General features: G+C 44.0%; 1 protein-coding gene across 3 annotated transcripts in view; it reads right to left on the reverse strand.

Moving 5' to 3' along the window:
* The window catches only part of LOC120304715 (putative RNA-binding protein Luc7-like 2), a 59,127-nt gene that overhangs the window by 17,538 nt on the left and 19,385 nt on the right, over window positions 1-22,204 (reverse strand). Inside the window, exons 2-4 of one of the 3 annotated variants that reach the window (XM_039335624.1) lie at window positions 19,714-19,780; window positions 18,264-18,358; window positions 9,472-9,529 (exon numbers count right to left, since the gene is read on the reverse strand). Coding sequence is in view for 1 of the 3 variants with exons in the window: in XM_039335622.1 (XP_039191556.1) it covers window positions 18,264-18,358 (95 nt within the window). In the remaining 2 variants the exon portion in view is untranslated. The remainder of the gene's footprint in view (window positions 1-9,471; window positions 9,530-18,263; window positions 18,359-19,713; window positions 19,781-22,204) is intronic. The other 2 variants (XM_039335623.1, XM_039335622.1) reach the window with 2 other exon arrangements.

Genomic DNA, 22,204 nt, shown 5'->3' on the forward strand with positions numbered 1-22,204 from the left:
CTTCTTCCACTGTAATTTATGCCTAGGGATTCCTAGTCATTCTGAATTGTTTATTGGGTTCCCCTTATTCCCCGACGTCAGTTTCTTTCCTTCCTTGGCTTACTAAACAAAGCCACCAAAGCTTTGCCTACTTTTCTAGCCCTAATATGAATAGGAGAGTACAGAAAGTACTATAATGGGCAGGTAAAGTGTAGACAAGAAAAAAGATAAAGGAAGCAAAAAATCCAAGTCCAAACAGACAATTTAGAGATATAAACCCTATTTTACCTGTAGGTCATTTGCAAAAAGTTCTTGCACAAGAAATCTGCTTGATAATCTTTAGCACTGTCCATAATGAAAACATTATAATTAAATTCACTACTTTCACCAGCCAATTTAATATTAAAAGTTATACGGATATCAAAAAGTGAGTGATCACTCCAATACATACAGATTTAAAAATGAAGAGTTTTGATATCAACTGCTTTAAAGAAAGGATACTTTAGAAGTATCTTATGATAAAATGATTTTATGTGAAAGACTACCTTCAATATTTATGATTATCAGTAACATCACATTAATACTCAAATCCAACAAACAACTCTTTTATGAGAAATTAAGACTAATAAAAGGATAAAGAAAATTGTTTTGATTAATTGAAAGTCAATTTAATGATTAAGGTGTTGGACTAGGAAATAGAGACCCAATTCCAGTCAATCTTCAGCCACAGAAGGTCACTAGGTGACTTTGGGTCAGTCACTTTCTCTCAGTCCAATTTACCTTACTTGAGGTGGGGAAAAATAAGATGGAAGATATAACTTCAAATAATAATAGTAATGATGCACATTAAGTGTTTTTATCTTTATTCATGTCAGAAGCATCTTCAAATTATGGACATATACCATTCAATACTAAGCAGCTAAAATAAGTATAAAATAGGTCATAGATATAGCACATATGAATACTATGTAAAATAAATAGGATTAAAACTAGATGACATTTGCCCAGTATCAGGCCACATCGACTGCATTTCCTCTCACCAGCATGAGGTCTTCTTCTGTGCATGTTGAAGAACATCATATGCACCATAGCATATATGAGATGGACTGTTGTTCTCCACATTCACAAAAAGTATCTTCTATGGTGAAGTCCCATTTTCTTAAATTGTCCTTTGATCTTCCTACCCTGGTACACAGTCTGTTTAGTGATTTCCATACAGGTCAAGGTGATTCTTGATCAGGAAGCAGATAGTCATGTGGTTATGCCCAGTTACTTGACAGCTCCTTTTCTACTGGTGCACTATTGGTTGCCTGGTACACTCTTCTTTATTTTTCTAAGTCTCTGCTTATCTTTCGAGCCTAATATCTTATTTATTTTTTTATCTCACCTTTTTTTTGGTCAATTCAAGCAATGTAGATATTAATATTCTAAACTTCTAGTTTCCCCAGCAATAGGTTGGGTTGAATGTATAACTTATCTCAAGTCACCAATGAAGGAGAATATTTGTAACTCAGGGTTGAAATGAGGGATCTTTGGTGCTCTCTGAGCTTGTTTTCTTGCAGATATTTCATTACCCTAACTAGATAAAATCATCAGTGCTAGTAAGGAGTGCCGTTTGCTGTCAGTTTATATTCTGGTGTCTTGTCTCTGTGTGGGTGGGGGCAGTCTTAGGGATTCTTTGATTGGGCTGTTTACTGAAGGCTCTTTGGTAGTTTCTCGGTTGAGGTATTGCTTATTTGATTGTTGGTCTGAAGTTGATCTTGGAGTTAATCTATGCTGATCTGAGTGCTGATTACTGGTGGGAAGGTGCTGGAATCCTTTTCACATTGGGACTGGTTGATTATCTTTTTTGCATAGTCTGTAGATGTTGTTAATATCTTATGTGTCTATGGAAGGCTGATTTGTCAGAGTGCCAGTCTTCTAGAAATTTCCTGGCATTTTGGGATTTGGCCTGGTCTAGGATTGTCACATTTTCCCAATTGAAGTTATGGTTAAATCTGCCTATAGGTTGTGAAATTAAACAATTTTCGGCATGCCTTTTGACTGCCAGTTGATGTTCATGGACGCGTTCTGCCAGTCTTCTGCCTGCTTGTCCTACATAGTGGACTGTATGTTGTAGAGTTGCTGGTTGAAGGAGGCTGCTGCCGCCACTCGTGGCATGAGGCCACATGGCTCATTGTGCCAACTGCACCATTGCCACTTGCAACAGGACACTGCATGGCTTGTCACACCGCTGCCGCCACTTGTGCCTTTTCTCAGCATGATGATGGAGAATCCACGAATGGAATTACTTTATCTTCCTGCCCAATTAGACTAAGTCTGACAGAGTTGCCACACCTGCTGGGCCCAGTTACGACGAAGGTGAAGCAACAGACGATAGTCGGACGTATTGGCTCCTCCTACCCGACACAGGACATGACAGGCACTGAAGGGGAGGATGTGGATTCTTCATCATCATGCTGAGAAAAAGCGTTCAGGTAAGACAACGCCCCTTCTCCAGCATAAGGATTGAGAATCCACGAATGGGACATACCAAAGCTGCCCTGTCCCTATGGGAGGGAATTAGTCAGGGCCTGTGTCTCACTTGATAACACTACTTGTTGCAGCACCCTCCGGCCAAATGAGGTGTCCGTGGAGGAAAACCTGTCTATCTTGTAATGCCTTATGAATGGGGAAGGCGAGGACCAAGTCGCCGCCCTACAGATCTCTCCAATGGATGCCTGTGTTGCCCAAGCTGCCGATGTTGCAGTGCTGCAGGTGGACTGAGCGGTGATACGGCTTGGAACGGACAAGGAGTGCAATTGGTATGCCCTTGCAATGCAAGCTTTGATCCACCTGCCTATGGTCGATGACAAAACCTTTTGCCCATTGGAAGAGGGTTGAAAGGAGACAAATAGTGCCTCTGATTTACAAAAGGCAGAAGTTCACTTGATGTACTGGCATAGTGCCGTGTGCACATTCAGAGTGTGTCACTGGCGTTCTAAGCCATGAGACGGACGAGGGCAAAAGTTAGGAAGTATCACCTCCTGAGACCTGTGGAACAGGGTGTTTACTTTGGGAACAAGTGACGGATCTAATCGAAGAACCACCCTGTCACTGTGGAAAACACATAGATCCTCTCTTACAGAGAGAGCTGCCAGTTCTGCTATGCGTCTGGCTGACGTGATGGCTACTAGGAAGGCTACCTTCATGGACAAGAGCCGCAGTGTACAGGTGTTAATGGGCTCAAACGGAGGTGAGATAAGGGCCTGTAAGACTCATGATAGGTCCCAAGAGGAATATTGATGGATCGCAGGCAGTTTGGTGTTGGTCGCTCCCTTGATGGAGCACACCATGGGGTGCTGAGCTAAAGGGGTTGAATTGTTGCATTCAAGTACTGTTGACAGTGCCGCCGCCTGCCTGCGGATGGTATTGGGTGTTAAGCCCTTGTCGAGCCCCTCCAACAAATATTCCAGGATTCTCGGGATGGTGATGTACGAGAGATCTAAATGGTTTCTGGTGCACCAGAGACTAAAGATTTTCCACGTGGAATCGTAGATTCTATTGGTAGAGGGGCGTCTGGATGCCTGAATCATGGAGATTACTCTTGTTGAATAGGATTCCCGGGTCAGGAGTCGCCGCTCAAGTGCCAGGCGGTTAACTGGAGCCACTGGGGTTCTGGATGCAGCAGAGCTCCCTGGCTGAAGGCAATGCGGTCTGGAGGGATTTTCCACAGGGGGGAGGGAGATGGAAAGGCCTATAAGGTCGGCAAAACACAGTTGTCTCAGCCAGTGTGGAGCAATCAGTATGACCTCTGCCCGTTCCTGGAGTATTTTGTGGATGACTGCCAGGAGCAGAGGGAGAGGGGGGAAAGCATATAATAGTTCCCTGGGCCATGGGCTGAGGAGGGCGTCTGCCCTCCCCGCCCCTGGAGAAGGGAACCAAGAGTAGAACCTCGGGAGCTGAGAATTCTCTGGAGAGGTGAACAAGTCCAGTGTCGGATGACCGAACCTCTCCGCTATCTCCGTGAATAGTTTGGGATGCAGGCGCCACTCGGAATGATCTACTGCCGCCTTGCTTAAAAAGTCCGCCTGTCGATTTGTCTCTCCCGAAATGTGCTCTGCCTTGAGGGAGGAGAGGTTGGCCTCTGCCTAGGAACCCAACAACTGGGCCTCGGTCATGAGGGACCTGGACCGGGTACCCCATTGTCGGTTCACATGGGCTTTGGCCGCTACATTGTCCGTAAGGACTATGATGTGTTTTCCCGCCACATTATTTTTGAAGTGGCGTAGGGAGAGATGTATGGCTCTGAGCTCCAACCAATTTATGTTGTGCTTCAGGTCCGGCCGGGACCACCAGCCCTGAGCCAACTGTGATTGTAGATGGGCCCCCCAGCTGAACAGACTGGCATCAGTAGTCAGAGTGAGCCGGATTGGCTCCTTGAATAATGAACCTCTGGCTACCGCTGGGGAGGTCCACCAGTGAAGGGATTTCAGGGTTTGAAGTGGAACCTTCACCTTCTGGTTGGAGGAGCTGGTGCCCAAGAACGGGAGCAAGAACCATTGCAGGTTCCTGGAGTGTAGTCTGGCCCATGGTACTATGGACATGCAAGAGATCATCTTCCCTAACAACTGGGAAAGGATTGCCAGAGAAACAACACGCTCCCTTTAGATCTGAAGTACTGGGGTTCGGATACTGTCCTGGTGCTCCTGCGACAGATAGACCATGCACTGCCTCGTATCTACGATCGTGCCCAGGTTGAGGAGGCAAGTGGAGAGAGCTATCTGGCTCTTCAGAAAGTTGAAGGGAGAACCTGTGGTCCTGGAGGACCCTGATGGACAAGGTCAGGTCTGATTGAGCCGCCTGAACGGAGGTGGACTGGATGAGAATATTGACCAGGTAGCATTGGATCCGTATCGGGACTAATCTCAGGTGGGCAGCTAGTGCTGCCAAGATTTTTGTGAATACTCTTGGAGTGGAGGAAAGGCCGAATGGTAGGGCCCTGTACTGATAGTGATGGTTTGTGTAGCAGAACCTGAGGAACCTGCGATGGTCGGGGAGGATGGGGACATGTAAGTACGCTTCCATGAGGTCGATGGACATCAGGAAGTCGTCCCGCGTGATGCTGGCCAAAATAGATTGGAGCGTCTGCATCTTGAATTTTTTGTAAACTAAATGGGAATTTAGTGCCTTCAGATTGAGTATGGCTCTTCATCTTCCTGAGGCCTTTGGCACCACAAAGAAGATGGAGTAGAAGCCTTCTTTCAACTGGCCAGCCGGCACCAGTTCTATGGCCCTTATCTCTAAGAGGTGCTGTATGGCCTTGGTCTTGAGGTTTATCTTGGTTGGATTCCGTGGAACCGGGCAAGAAATAAAACTATCTGGGGGTCTAGACAAGAATTCTAGGGACAGACCGCACTTGATGGTGTTGAGTACCCAAGCGTCTGTAGTGGTGGCTTCCCATTTGTGGATGAAGAGGGAAAGTCTGCCACCTATGGGGGGCCCCTCCCTGAAGTCACTTATTTCTTCTAAAGCAGTGATTCTCAACCTTTCTAATGCCGTGACTCCATAATACAGTTCCCCATGTTGTGGTGACCCCCAAGTGGGTGTGGCCACGAATAAGAGGGAGTAGGACAGCTAGGGAAAAGGGAAAAAAATGGCGGACAGCATGGTTTGGTGACCCCCGTGAAATGGTCATTCGACCCCAAATGGGGTCCCGACCCACAGGTTGAGAACCACTGTTCTAAAGGGACAGCCTCCCGTGCCTTGAAAGGGCAGCTTGGACTGGAACTGTTGTCTGGGCCTGGGACTGGAATGTTCCGATTGTCGTTCAGGCCTGGGAGGAAAGGGGCGGGGAGGCTGTGTCCAATCCGATCTTGACCCCAAACGAAATGGCTGTCTGTGGAAGTATGGGTTAGATCTTCTGTCAGTCCATCTGGAAACGTGGGACATCACCTTACGCTTGTCTCGGTTCTCCACCAGGTAAGGTTGAGGGCCTCTCTGAACAATTGTCCACCAGTGTAAGGGGCGGTGGCTAAGCGCCATTTAAGTCCGCTTGCCATTGCTTGAGCCATAGGAGCTTGCAGGCTGTTACGTTGGAGGGTATAGCTCGGGATGAGAACCTGGCGGCGTGTAGTGACGCATCCGCCATGTAATCCGATGTCGCCAGTAACTTACCCAGGTTCTGGTGCACACATACCTATTCCAGGGGAATCATGGCCTGGAGTTCTTGGAGCCATATGATGGAAATTCTGGAAAAGAAAGAGGTGGAAGTGGATGTCTTCACTGACCACGCCAAGGCTTGGTGGGACCTGCGTACAGAAAACTCGGATTTTCTGTCCTCCGATCTCAAGGTCTCAGCCATGTCTCCTGACATGGTGGAAGAAGAAAAGAGCGGAGTTAAAGACTCATCCACAACCGGGACCTCCAGCAGTTCTGACGAGGAGGGGGCGACATTGAATAGTTTCTTTTCAGTTCCCCCCAGTGCAGGGGGGTGCCAAGGGTTCCCCATTGTTTCTTAATGGTATTCAAAAAGAAGGAAGGACAAGATATATGCCTCTGGGTAACAGTAGGCTCTGAGAAACGTGGACTTGGGTCTTGGCTGGTGGAAAGAACCGGCTGAGCTCCTGATCGGAGTCAATCTTGGCAGAGGTACTTGCCTTGAACAATAATGATTTGAATAATGTTGGCTCAAAAAGGCCTACAAAGGGGGAAGGGTCCAGAGATGACTCCTCATCTTCCAACAGTTGTATGTGCTCTGACTCGTATTCTTCAGAATATGACTCTCTGTCCTGAGAGCATCGGTCAGAGGCAATGGAACACGGATATTCTGGGAGCTCTTGATAGTGAGATGGTGTCATTGGTGTGGCAGATTCAGGCCTGGGCCTCTGGAATGAGGAGGGCATGCCCTGGGCAAATGCTTAGGCGATTAGAGCCTGAAACTGCTCTGGCCACACTCCTTGAAGGACAATGGGATCCCTGGTCGAGAGGTATCACCTCCCCGTCTGGCCTCACCATCCGGGGACCATGTCTGTTGGACTAGGGAACTGGATGGGGGGAGTTGTGGATTAAAGAGTGAACCCTCAGCTGGGACCGGGGAAGCGTGGACAGTTCCACTTGGATTTTGCTTTTGAGCCTTGGAGAACTGTCTTTCCAAGGCAAGGTGTCTCCTGCTGGCCTCCTTCTCAGCTGCCTTAGAGGGTGTTTTGCCCAAGATAGCTTTGGCCTTGGCCTTAAGCTTCTCTGCAGCCTCCAGTTTGGAGGACTTGCACTTCTTTTTGGCGGGAGTACCAGGAGCACCATGCACAGTCTGAGGTGCTGCGTTGTCTGCCATCATGACAGAGATCTGTCAGTGTTGTTCTAAGAAGGATCTCAAGGTATGGCAGCAGAGTGCTGGGTGTGGTTGTGACCCCAGATACTGGAAAATGCCAGTAATTGCTCTAGACTATGGTGGCCACTGGACCAATATAGGCCTCTCGCGCACCAAAATGCTCCTGATGACTATCAATGCCTGAGAGCGCACTGATGGCACAGTGGTCAGGCAGATGGAGGCAGCCAAAATCACAAGTTGGCAAGCGCCAGCACACACATCCCTTTGTTAGTGGTGGCAAATCACCGTAGTGATAAATGCCTGTGCACTCAACATAGGCGTCAGGGCCAAAAGGCGTGCCAGCATGCTTTAATACTAAGAGATTGAGGAAGAGACCGTTGAGGTCTGGTTAAGGCTGTAGTAAAAGGCAGGGGGGGGGCAAAATGGAGGCTTCTGGGCTTTGAGTCTCTGAGGAACAAGAACCTAAAATGGTGTCTGCTTAGTGAGAGCTTTTTGGGAAGGCCCTGACTCCTCAGGAATTTGCGGTGTCAATCAAATTAAATTATAGGGGAACACCTGATGTGACAGCTGTTGTAGCAGAGCCTGAGAAACCTTGGCCTTAATTGAGCTGCCGGTGAACAAAAGGAATTTCAAAGTGAGGATCTCCAATGGACGCCAGAAGCAGTCCTTGCGGCATGCAAAATGGCGGCTGCAACGAGCACGCCAAAATTAGGACAGCAAGTGAGGTCTCAGGCCAAATGACAGTTGTTCTGGGCATGGCCATGGCGCGCCAGCGAGATTTGGCTTTAATCTGAAAAAAAGGAGGGCGGCTGTCCTTGCAGCAAACTAAACTAGAGGCCGCAATGAACGTGCCTGAATCAATCTGGCACCTGAGGCTTCGGCTGAATGTCAGCTATTCTGTGGCGTGCCCCATGAAGCCCGCCGTTCAGCTGCGCTGCAGGCAACCTTCTCCGAGCCTCCTTGAAGTTGGCTTTCAGTCGGCTAGCTAATTTGCATCTGAGCAGCTGGAATCCTAGACGCTGACAACGGCCTGGAACAGCTATGTCTGAGTGCTAAGTTGGGGAGGGGGAGAATTATCGCAGCGCTGATCGCAGCACTGTGATGAAAAGGTTTGAAGAATCCATGAATGGGAAGATCATACGATCTGCTAAGTCTGCAATGGAGCCAACAATTATGCATCCTGCTGGGCAAGAGACTAAGTCGTAACTGGGTAATACTGGCCCAGCAGGAGGCATGGCAACTCTGGCAGACTTAATTGGGCAGGAAGATGAAGTAAACCCATTCATGGATTCTCCATCCTCATGCTGGAGAAGCAAAACGTCTTCAAAGAAAAACAAGCCAGTCCAATTGCCTCTTGAAAAAGCACCTTTGGGACGCTTCTGAAATCCTATCAAGAAAACTTCAGGGAATTGTCCAGGAGTTAACACTGAGTCAGATGCATACCTCCCCCACCCCTATAGATTAAATAAAATACACAATACATTTTTTCACTTTGTTTTGTTTTCTCTTCTCCTTGATGCTTGTATGACACAAAATATTTCTGCATTTATAACTTTTATTTCTATAGCTATAATTTTTGATGTAAATTATAAGAAAATGCATGTCTTCCTAAACAAAAAACAACTAGTCCCAAATCTTTCCTGAAAATTAAACTGTACTACTACCCTAACATAAAATGCAAATATCAGTTTAGTACTTTAAACAGAAGTGGTAATGTAGGTTTACTACCACCACAATAATACATACTAAACAAATTTATGAAATGCTATGCATTTGGTTTTAAAGAGAGGATTCCTGGAACAACATATACCAGGGAATGTAGGATTTTCTAGCTATCATTCTCGGAAGATAAACAGAGACTTTCAATCTTTTCTTCAGTGAAATTTGTTCAAGGACAGTACACTTCCAGAGTTAGAAATCATAAGAAATGAACAACAACAACAAAAAGGTTTCCGGAGAAATGATGGTGAAAGGCAACAACATCAAAATTGGCAGAGGGAACAAAAAATGCTACATATACAAATATTTTATGAATAAAAAGTAAGCATCATAAAAGTCCTTCATTTCAATGCCCCCAGAATTATCATTTGTTGTAACTAAGCTTTTTAACCATTCTAAATCAATGGGAACAAGTTAACAATAATTAACATATTTCACTGACTTCAGCAGAATTGTAGCATTACCAATTTAATTTAAATTCAGTGTTCACTTTGTTCAGATCCAGTGTTGTGTTGTTAAGATCTGGAATGAAAAGATTTAGACCTAAGTCCATTTACACTCTTGGAAATTCACTGTGTGCAATCAAGCCACTTATTCTCACAGATGAATCACCTTAGTAGGCTATTGCTATAGGAAGATTGTCACCCTAAAGCAGGCATGTCAAACTCGTGATGTTGTGCGACGTATCATGACTTTTTCCCCATTGCCAGCAATGGGGTGGGCACTGTTTCAGTATGATGCATCTGGCCTGTGGGCTGGCAGTTTGACATGCCTGCCCTAAAGCCTGCCTGAGCTTCGTAGGATACTAATCTAATCAATTAATCAATAAAAACTTGAGGCTGGCAAAAAGTGATAAAGCAATAGAACCTTAAAGATGTTGAATGCAGTTTTAGTAAAAGCAGACAGTCATTAAAATTAGAGCCACAAGCAGTAAAAAAGCACAGGTTCTGGATGGCCTTTGGGAAAAAAGTTATATATTGGCAAAAAATGTTAAATGGTTACTTGCAATTCAGAATCCATATAAATCTGGAGGGCTGTTAACTTATGGGTTAGCCATAAAAATTAGATGTATTTAAATTGTAGTATGTTTCATCGTGACAAACCTATTCTATTTTGCCATAAATATTTAACTATTCTTCATTTAAAGGCAACTTTCTCTTTGTACATTTTTGTATGCTAACTGGTTTAATAATAATAATAATAATAACAACAACAACAACGTTGGAAGGGAGCTTGGTGATCATCTAGTCCAACCCCCTGCTCAGGCAGGAAACCCTAGACCAGGGATAGGCCAACCTTGGTTCTTTTATAACTCGTGGACTTCAATATCCAGAATTCCTGAACCAGCCATGCTGACTCAGGAATTCTGGGAGTTGAAGTCCACGAGTCACAAAAGAGCCAAGGTTGCCTACCCCTGCCCTATACCATTTCGGACAAATGGCTGTCCAGTCTCTTCTTAAAAACTTTCAGTGCTTCTGGAGGCAGGTTGTTCCACTGGCTAATTGTTCTAACTGTCAGGAAGTTTCTCCTTAGTTCTAGGTTGCTTCTCTCCTTGATTAGTTTCCATCTGTTACTTCTTGTCCTGCCTTCAGGTGCTTTGGAGAATAGCTTGACTCCCTCTTCTTTGTGGCAGCCCCTGAGACATTGGAACACTGCTATCATGTCACTCTTCGTCCTTCTCTTCATTAGACTAGACATACCCAATTCCAGCAACCGTTCCTTATATCTTTTAGCCACCAGTCCCTTAATCATCTTTATATAGCATTACTGATTCCTTATTAACAAGTATTCAAAAGCATGAATTAAAATTCAATTTATTATTTATTTTTCTACCTTGGGAGATGTATAAAAATTTTATTCAAATATTTAGAATTTTTTTAAAGGAAAGAGCTGAATTTCTGTTTTTCAGTTCGGTATGTTATATCAGTTGACTTCTAAGACCAGCAAAAGCTAATCATAATCATGGCGATTATTCTGTATCCACCAATTCAGTTACACTGAAAATACTGAGGTAGACTTTTATAATAAAACTGGTCAAACAAGAACATTCCATATATCAATTGCAAAAATATAAAAATAAATAAATAAATAAAGAGGCAGCCAAATAGCAATTTGAAGAACAAAACATTCCTTGGAACAATTTTATCAAGTGCCATTGATATCAAACTGTGTGAAATGTTTCTTACAAGTGATACCATGGGGAACTATTTTCAGTCTATGTTTTAATATGAAGTATTTAAATTATGAATGCTATAACCTTCTATGACACATGCAAAGTATTCCATTACTATATGAATTCTACTGCTAATAAGGTCTGGTCAATTTTAAATCATTGGCTTGCATCGTGATAAACAATTTTATCTCAAATGTGAATTAATTATATTAATTTATTAAATATTATTAGTATTAATATAAACCCAAAGGGTAAAGAGAATGAACAAATATGCAAATGGTTCAGTGTAAAATTCTGGATGTCTTCTATTATGAAGTTCAGAATCTAAATCTGCTTTTTTATTCAAAGTCATGATGTTATCTAGCGGAAGAGAAGGGGCGTTGTCTTACCTGAACGCCTTTTCTCAGCAGGATGATGTAGAGTCCAAATGGATGGGTTCTATGACGGCCTTCCTGCCTGGCAGACTGGGTAAAAACTTCGGCCACACCCCTTCCTTTGGGCGTGACCCCAGTTTTGACTTAGGCGAGAAACTTTGTTGGAATTAACCTTGCAGCTCTTTATTATATCTTTATTATATCCCTGCCTAGACCTATCCTCTGGGTGGGCTTGGACTCTACATCATCCTGCTGAGAAAAGGCGTTCAGGTAAGACAACGCCCCTTCTCCAGCAGGATGACTGTAGAGTCCAAATGGATGGGACATACCAAAGCCCTCATGTCCCCCTGGGAGGGAATGTCTAGGCTACCGAACTCTGAGCAGATACGACCTGTTGAAGAACTCTTCTGCCAAAAGCCGCGTCTGCTGCTGCTAGGGAGTCTAAACGGTAGTGTCGAATGAAAACCGAAGGTGAGGACCAGGTTGCGGCCCTGCAAATCTCTTCCACCGGAGCTTGCGTTAGCCACGCCGCAGATGTGGCTGCGCTCCGAGTTGAGTGGGCAGTCACCTGAGTGGGTGCTGGCAAATCCTGTGAGACGTAGGCCTGCGCTATGCAGGCTCTGATCCACCTGCCTATGGTGGAAGAAGATACCTTCTTATGTTTGGGTCTTGGACAGAAATCAGGAAGCGTAAGTTCCTGAGATCTGTGAAAGGTGCTATTTACCTTCGGGATGAAGGTCGGTCTAAGAACGACCCTGTCTTTGAAAAAGGTACACAGATCCTTCCTTACTGACAGAGCTGCTAGTTCTGAAATTCTCCTTGCCGAAGTAATTGCCACAAGGAAAGCTACCTTCAGTGATAGGTGATGGAGTGAGCATGTTTCAAGAGGTTCGAAGGGTGCAGATGTCAAGGCTAGAAGGACCCTAGGCAGGTTCCAGGACGGGTACCTGTGTATGACTGGGGGCTTTGTGTTAGACGCCCCTTTTAAGAAGGCATTGATCGCTGGATGTTGTGCTAGGGAAGTTAAGTTGTCGCAGGAGAGTACGGTTGAGAGGGCCGATATCTGTCTGCGGATGGTATTGACTGACAGGCCCCTATTAAGACCCTCCAATAGGTAGTCTAGGATATTGGGGATAGATACTGCGGTCGGGTCTAGGTGAAGCGAAGCGCACCACCTGCAGAATCCCTTCCATGTAGCGTCGTAAATCCTATTGGTGGACGCCCTTCGTGATGCCTGTATGATCGATATCACCCCTGCAGAATAAGATTGTTTAGTTAAGCTTTGCCGCTCAAATGCCAAGCGGCTAGTTGTAGCCACTGGGGATCTGGGTGTACAAGCTTGCCCTGACTGAGTTTTACCCTGTCCGGGGGAATCCTCCACGGAGGTGATATCGAAAGGTCCACGAGGTCGGCAAACCACGGGCGCCGTGGCCAGTGAGGGGCAATGCAGACCATTTCTGCGCCCTCCAGGATCATCTTGCGTATGGTTGCCGGTATTAGTGGCAGCGGTGGGAAGGCGTACAGGAGTTGCGCCGGCCACCGGCACCTGAGAGCATCCGTTCCCTCCGATCCCGGGGACGGGAATCTGGAGAAGAACCTGGGGAGTTGTGTATTCTTGTGGTTGGCAAATAGATCTAGGTGCGGTTGTCCGAACCTCCGGGAGATCTCCTCGAAGAGAGCCGGGTCCAGACGCCATTCCGACTGGTCCACCTTGGCTCTGCTCAGGGAGTCCGCCTGGGTGTTTGTTTCCCCTGAGATGTGTTCCGCTCTGATGGAACTCACATTGGCTTCTGCCCACCGAGCCAGAACCAATGCTTCTTTCATTAGTTCCACTGATCTCGTTCCTCCCTCCTTGTTTACATGTGCCTTGGCTGCTACATTGTCTGTAAGCACGAGGACGTGTCTCCTCGTTACTAGGTGTGAGAAATGACGGAGGGCCAGGTGTATGGCCCGGAGCTCTAGCCAGTTGATGCTGTGTGACAGGTCCTTTTGACCCCACTGGCCCTGTGCTATCTGGGTCCCCAGATGGGCTCCCCATCCGAACAGGCTCGCATCTGTCGTGAGCGTGACCCTGTTCGGTTCCCTGAATATGCTCCCCTTGAGTGTCATGGGGGATAGCCACCATTTTAGTGATTTCATCACCTGTGCTGGTACCAGCACACTCCTGTTGGAGGTGCTGAGGTTCCTCCTCTGGTAGGGTAGGAGGAACCACTGCAACTCCCTCGAGTGGAGCCTTGCCCATGGGATGATGCCCATGCAAGATATCATCTTTCCCAGGAGCTTCGAGAGTTGTAGCAAGGGCACTCTCCTGATCTTTTGAATTTGGTGGATTAGCTTGGATATGCTGATCAGTCGCTCCTGGGAAAGGAATACCCTGCACTGTGACGTGTCTATCACCGCGCCCAGGTGTTGCAGTCTCCTTGAGGGAATGAGGTGGCTCTTGTTTAGATTGACCGAAAATCCGTGCCCCTGTAGGGTTCGGATTGTGGTCTTGAGATCTGTCCTTGCTTGTTCCCGAGATCTGGACTGAATCAAGATGTCGTCCAGATAAAACTGGACGCGAACCGGAATCAACCTGAGATGGGCCGCTAGTACAGCTAAGATCTTTGTGAATACCCTTGGTGCTGACGACAGTCCGAAGGGTAATGCCCTGTATTGGTAATGTCGCCCCGCGTAGGTAAATCTGAGGAATTTCCGGTAGCTGGGGTGGATGGGGATGTGTAGGTACGCCTCTGTGAGATCTATTGAGGATAGTAGATCGTCTTCCCTGACGCTGGCTAGTATGGACTTTAAGGAGTGCATCTTGAACCTCCTGTACTTTATGAAATAGTTCAGGCCCTTCAGGTCCAAGATTGCTCTCCACCCTCCTGATGTCTTTGGGATGACGAAGAGGATAGAGTAAAATCCTCTTCCCTCCTCCTCCTTTGGTACCTTCTCTATGGCCTGAATTGACAGGAGGTGGACTATAGCCGAAGTTATCAGCCTCGTCTTGTGTGCTCTTCTGGAGATGGGACATCTGATGAACCGGTTTGGTGGGGGAGAGCAGAAGTCTAAGGTCAGGCCATGTCTGATCGTTTCCAGGACCCAGGAGTCGGTCGTGGTCTGCTCCCAGACCCTGATGAAATTTCCTAACCGACCCCCAATGGGAGTATCCTGTTTGGCGTCACTTGGTGCGTTTAAAGGATCTGCCTCCCGCTCCCCTATATGGGCGTCTGGACTGGAACTGGCCCCTGGCTCCCGGGCTCTGGCGATCCTGGGTTCGATCCTGTCTGGGGTAGAAGGATCGTGAGCCTCTGGGCCAGTCCCAGGATTGCCCTGATCGAAAGGGCTGCCTCCATTCCCAGGGGCTTCCTGGGCGGGAACCCTGTCTCCGGAAGTCCTGACTGCCTCTCCTGTCTAACTTCTTTGATGGGTGTACTAGGATTTTTTTCTTGTCTCTGCCTTCGCTGACATGTGGGTCCAGAATGGAACCAAATAGGTCTACTCCACTGTATTTGGACGTCGAAAGACGCCATTTGGACCTCAGGTCTGTCTTCCAATTTTTGAGCCATAGTAGCCTACGTGAGGCCACTGTGGCCGCAATGGATCTAGCCGCATACTTTGTTGCGTACAGTGAAGCGTCTGAGACAAATTGCGAGGCCGCGAGGAGCTTGGTGGCCTCCTTGCTTGTTGAGGGCTTCTCATCCTGTACTGATGTTAGGTTGACTGTGGAAACAGCCTTTACCAGGAGTGATTTTAGGAGCGCTGGGTTAAAGAGTCCAGAGCTCGTTGCCTGCTCAGGTGCCGTCTCCTCGTCCTCCGAGAGGGGCATGTCTGACATGTCGAGGTCCACTGAGTCACCCTCTCCCAGTTGAGAGGAAGTTTCAGAGGTGCTGGTAGGGGGTGGCCTAGCCCGACCCTTACGGGGTGTGTGAAAGGCCACTTGTCCCTTAGAAGCCATGAACTGGGAGAATGCATCCTGCATGAATGCATGGAATTGTGCCGACCAAATGCCCTCCTGCGCTTTGTCGTTAGAGTGAGGCGCTGGGGTGCGGTCGGGTGAAGAAGCTGGTGAGGAGGGGTTGGAGGAGTCTAACTGTTCAGTTTCCCCAGGAGGAGACCAAGTCTTAAGCACTTCCTCGGCAGTAGGGTCTGTGCTGGGTGTCACCGCTGGGACAGGGGAAACCGAATTTGTCCCATTGGCATTGGTTCTCTGTGCCCTGCTAATCTGTCTTTCTAAAGCCAAATGTCTCCTCAAAGCCTCTCGCTCAGCCGTTTTAGACTGTCCCTTCTGAGAAAGGTGTTTTGTTTTAGCTTTCTTCTTCCCCCCCACCTCAGATTCAGAAGATCTGCGTTTTTGTTGCTGCTGTGGGGGGGACAATTGAGGGACCTGTGTGACTGAATACGAGACATTGTCTGCCATTGTGCCAGACACCCCGAGTAGGTAGTGCCTGGAGTGGGGGACAGGATACGCAGATCAGATGCAGATGTTTGGGGCTGAGCCCTCCTCTGCCTATACAAACAATGGCCGGACAGACAGGAGTCTTTGGACAGAAGATCCTGCAAGGCAGTGACTAAAGGTCACTATAGGAACAGTCAGAGAAAAATACTCCTCCTCACCTCCTCACTTAGTCCAGAGAAAGTGCAGTTTATACCTCTCTCTCCCCCTGTCTGTGGCTGTGGCAGCAGACCACGATCAGAAAGGTTCTCTTCCTTTTCCCTCTTCCTTCCTCCTGTCTCAGCTTCTTGCGATAATCCCGGATTTTAGCTTAAGGGCTGCCCCTTTGTCTGCAAGGGAATGGAGTCCGGATGGCCCCGCCCCCAAGGGAAAACGGCGGGAAGGTCCGTTCGCTCAAAATGGCGAATGGGGAAGAAACCACGCCTCCTAATGTTAGCCCGGGAATCCACGAGGTTCAAACAATGGCGGATCTTTGACTCTGAGGGACCGCGCCTCTCCTCTAAGGAGAAGGCACTTCTAGCGCTGGTTCTGCCTCTCGCGCCGCTCCGCTGGTCTATGCCGAGCGGCGCCGCGGTTTAGCCGCTTTCCGCGCGGCTCAGCTGTTTCGCGCTGAGCGGCGCCTCGTTCTATCGGCCCCAATCACGCTTTCCGCGCGGCTCAGCTGTTTGGCGCTGAGCGGCGCCTAGTTCTATCGCCCGAACCGCTCAGCTGTTTGGCGGCCCCGGAGAGCGGGGTGGGCCGGTTATCGGCGGGCGAGCGATCCGGTCCGGCTCCAAGCCTCCCGTTAGTCCCTGACGCCCCACTCACGAATCCGCCGATCCCGGCTGCCTCTCTCGAGTCCTATCCGCTGCCAGACAAATTTTCGTTCAACTGGAGGAAGAGGGGATTCCCTTTTTTTTTTTTTTTTTTTTTTTAAGTTAAGTTAGTTTTGTTCTGAGAGCTGCTTCTCGCACTTCTACCAGGCTTCGAGACTGAGTCAAAACTGGGGTCACGCCCAAAGGAAGGGGTGTGGCCGAAGTTTTTACCCAGTCTGCCAGGCAGGAAGGCCGTCATAGAACCCATCCATTTGGACTCTACAGTCATCCTGCTGGAGAACGGAAGGGAATAACAGTACTTGATAAAATTAAATAATATCTTTTGCAAAGGAAGCGGATAATTGAAAAATATTGACAAAGAGAAAATAACATATCTTTCAATGGAAGGTTAGCATGAAAAATAATTCACCAAACTAGAAACTGAGCTGAGGTTTCTAGTTTGGTGAAAAAGCAAATATATTGTATTTACCAGATTAACTGAATTCTGGACAACAGTTCACATAATTTTCTATAGTAATATTTAGAATTTATATTATTGGAGGAGTTAAAAACTGTTATTTGTTCATGCATCCAGGTTTCATGTTTTTATTAAATGCTTCATGGTATACTTGTTTTTATTTCCAATTTAAGCATAAAAATAATGCAACATACCGTATTTTATTAAGCAATCTGGATTCAAAACAAAAAAGTTATGTTGATTCTCATGTCACACTTGTCACCAACTCTTTAAAAAAGCAGAGTCCTTTCCTGTATTTGTGCAACAGCCATTACACTTTCTCAGAAAAAATCTATTTTTGATTTACTTTGCTGCTCATGTGTCCGATATGCATGCTCATATTTGTGCCATAATCCCACTTTCCCCCTTTAACCCAGATTGCGACAAATCCCTCTACCTTAATTTTATAATGTAAATACACAATCAAATATAAAATGAGTTTGAGTACTTCTGCAGAGGTAAATATATATCTTAACTCAGTGGTGGCGAACCTATGGCAAGCGTGCCAGAGGCAGCACTTGGAGCCCTTTCTGTGGGCACCTGTGCCGTTGCCCCAGCCCCGCCTCCCCCCTCAGCTCCCTCACCAGCAGCCCCCCTGGAGGAGAGTCGCCCTTGGGTGCAGCCCGCACGGAGCAGCACAGCCAAGGACATAGCCAGGCAGCAGGGACAAGACTCCACCCTCGCGCCCCATAGCGTGCAGATGATGCTGCAGGGTGCGGGTAGAGGGCGTGGCTGCCATGATGCTGCAGGGCTGCCTGGGTGATCTGCGGCAGGCCAGGGAGGCAGTGCATGGCCGAGCGGGTGGGCAGGGGGCAGGCAGGGGCGGAGCAGGCAGGGTGGTAGGCAGAACAGGGACGGGGGGAGGTTTTTGGGAACTCGGTCTCTAAAGGGTTCGCCATCACTGTCTTAACTTATAATTTAATATTTATAATATAATATTTATGAATATAGAATACGCACTGTTCCTAAAAGGACATCATGAGGACAACAGTTGAGAAGATGACTTTTGCACACTCTGTCATCACTGAATTTAATTCGCTGACGTGTAGTATCCCCTGCAACATAGAAATATACATTTCCAATTAGAGAATCATATAATATTGTATATACCATTCATACTTTTCATATACTTTCACTTTTGTTCAAAAGAACATTCTACTTTTCACAAAAAGAAAAATATTAAGATATATCATTTCAGCCTCCGCAATGGATGCAAGTTTCTAAAATAATGTAGGAAAACTAAAAACTCTACACTGGGTGAAAATTCATTGCCTTTAAAGCAAATTTATGAAAGGCATAAATTAATACTCCTAGTAAAATTGGTTATATTAGCAAAACATTTATACCACATTTTCTGATGTTTACTGAATTCCCGCTGTCAGTTCTTCAAGATCTAATTTTTACTTCAGGCAAGGGCAACACATACTGAAGGTATGTATTTCAGTATGTGAAATACTGTATCACTGGGAAAACAATGCCTGCAAACAGCATTATTCAAGAGAGCTGTAATCCTGTTTGATTATATAACTTCTTAAAGATAATTTGAAACTTTTACAAACCTTTATAAACCCCAAAGCGTCAACCTGCTTACCAAATATTGAAATTCAATTACAAGTTTAATCAGTCACATCTGTGAACAAGGTAGGAAAAGTTTTATCCAAATAATATGCAAAACACTGGCTACTGATTTATTGCAGATTTTTCCCCAAGACAATTTGCAACAGAATATTCACTGTCTCAGATTTGAAAAAGATAATTCCATAAAATGTATTTTCAGTCTAAAGATGTAGAATCAGATACAATCCTTATATTTCCAAGGTTTTTTAAAATATATTTTAAATTATGATTATGTAAAATGAAAACCTACTGGTGAATTACTGAAGCAGAATATCACTGCTGGGAAAAAAACAAGAGTTTTGAAACTTTATCCCAACATTATTCATTTCAAAAAGGAAAAAGGTTTAAAATAAAAAATATATAGCCACTAACCTATTCTCATAAACCTAGATGAATTTAAGCCTATACAGCAATTCTACACTTCAAATTTCTAATCTAACCAACTTATTATGCAATTCCAGAATAACTACTTGCCCTAAAAAAGAACTGATGTAACATTTTCAGATGGGCTGTATTCTGCTCAAGTATTTGTTTCTGATATCAATGTTTATCACGGTTAGTCAAATAAGCAATTCACAAAGCTTCAGAGTAGTTCAACAATAGGTTTTCAGAAGCTGGGTTTTTAGATTTAGTAATTTTATACTAATGAAAATTTAGAATTGTCTTTAAAATCCACACCTACTACTGCAGAAAATGAGGAACTGGGATATTTTCCCACCAATTTTCCTCTCTTTTTAAAGACACAAATTGTTGGTTCCACATTAACACATCTGAAAAGTTAGCAATAACTCACGGCTCGGCGAATGCGGGGCCTTTCTGACACTCCCTTGCAGAAGTAGGCAGGCATAGATACATTGAACCTTTATAAATAAAACAAGGGGCTATATTGTTCAGTTTGTATATAATAAACTCTGCCAGCATTTTAATTACAGTGTCTAGAAATACATTGTGAAGGTAAAGAGTAATAGGAAACCTGAAGTATTTGTGCCTGGTAGCAATGAGTCAGCTTTGTATTCAAGGGAGATTTTGTTAGGAAAAGCTACCTAAATTATAAGCTGGAAAAATATTTTGATTACTAGGTACCTATGTTCTGTCCTGCTTTAAGCAATCTAGGAATTTGCTTAAAAATTTTATCCCAGTGCCTAGAATTTCAAATATATTTCCAGCCATGCTTAAAACACTTTACATTTTAAAACCCATTTGTTTCCAGATAAAACTTATCTCAAAATGCAAAATCACTATTAAAATATATTTGCATGGATTAGCAAGTGAACATTTTAAAATACAAATTTTGAAATACAGATTGTTCATCAACATTCAATAACAATGGTAATTGAAAGCAAAATGGGAAACAGCTTTTTCTTTTTACTGTATATTCTATGTGATCAGGGAAATTTATTCTTGCAATTGTCATAATGAATGTATATGAACATGTTTGGTGTTCTTTAGAAACAGTAACTTCCTTTAAAAAATGTCTGGCCCAAACCATATTTCACTACTTCATAAATATGGAAGCAGTTATATACTTGCATGTCATTTTTTTTAAAAAATCCCATGGTCAATTGCTACATTATCTTTTAATTTACAACATAATCTCCTGATAATAACAATTAGCTCCCTAAAACATGTGTTCTCCACCAAATTATAATTTAGTGGAATCTGGAAATACTAATCAAATTTCATGTCTTTTACTAATATATATGAATATATTATTTACCCAAAATAAATACATTTAACTACATATTCTTCTAGAGAGATAGAATAAAAGTGTGCAAATTTTTACAGCTAACATTCTATTGTTGTAAGCATTCAATTATTTAAATACATTAGGATACATTTCTCATTATTCTGATAATTAATTTCACATAAACTATAATTTTCCTCTTATCTCACCTACTAATTACCCCAGTAATATTACTGATATTCCTACTATTACTGAAATCTTCTTTAGTTTATACAAATCCTAATTTTATGTTATCAAGAAAATAGAATGATGCTAAAAATTAACATGTCAAAATGCATCAACACGAATCAATCTACATGTATATTATAACATTTTAATCTGATATCCCCATTACAGATAGTGTCAGAATCATGTCCACAGAAACCACATGCAGGTCAATACGTAACTTTTTCAATAATTATAGATTGATTTTCTCTGTTAGTGGAGCAGCAATAATCTAAAGAATAAGAGCTGAGAAAGAGGAAAATCTTATATTTTTCACTCCGATAGCTGACTAGATTACTGCTTTCTTACCTCTGAAAAAGCAAACATGACTATATGTGTGTATATTTGTGTATCAATCAAATAGCCTTTAATTCTGTTTGTTGTAACTACACTTCAATGATTACTTGCAAAACGAATTATACAAATTCCTCAAATTCTTACTTCAACAGAAGCTATGTTTCAAAAGAGTAGGACATAAAATATTAAAGACAAAAACATCAATTGTTTAAAAATAAATGCCCAATTACATGTGATCTTTTTATATCTGATTAACAAGAATACTTTTCTGTTAGCATAATTGTGCATGCATCACTGTGCACAGAATAACAAGTAGGTAGAATCAATCTATTTGTGAAATAGAAAGATTACACTTGGCATTTACATTACGAAAAACTTATGCAGATATTAAAACTTGTTAGCCACTTTGAATATTTTTATTACAAAGCTATGCTAAACTAAATATTATTAAATACTCAAAAATGCTCTTCGTAATTAATTTTATCAATACTGCATTTAAAAAGCCATCCTTTCAACACAATTTCTCTTTCCTTTCTTTAATCAACGATAAAAATAAAAGACAAAATACATATTTCACTAGATTACTGTTACTTGAAAGTCTGGGAAATTGCTATGCTAAAAAATAAATACAAATAAAAACATGTTTTAAAAAACTCCACAACAAAGGAATATTTGATCTTCCTTTTCTAGTTATTTTAATAATGTGTATTCTACCTTCATTTAAACAAATCTCATTATATATAGGAACATTATCATAAATATTTGTATTAGTCGTTAGAAATGCATATGTAGACATATATGTATACAGGTATGTTTATTCCTTTTAAATCTTTTTGTCTTTGAAAGATTATTTTCATACTGTTCTGAAAATATGATTCTGCTAATGCAAAACATTGTTAGCCACTCATATCTGTTCATAAACAGCATTAGTCTGATAAACAAATCTAGACAGTTTTCTCCCAGCCACAATTCGGTAAATGACATTTTCTACAGCAAATTATATTTTCTATGGTAAACCCTCACTATATACAGCATTTGT

The sequence above is a fragment of the Crotalus tigris genome, unplaced genomic scaffold, assembly GCF_016545835.1.
Source record: "Crotalus tigris isolate CLP2741 ecotype Arizona unplaced genomic scaffold, ASM1654583v1 scf7180000017644.4837335, whole genome shotgun sequence".
Classification (NCBI taxonomy): Eukaryota; Metazoa; Chordata; class Lepidosauria; order Squamata; family Viperidae; genus Crotalus; species Crotalus tigris.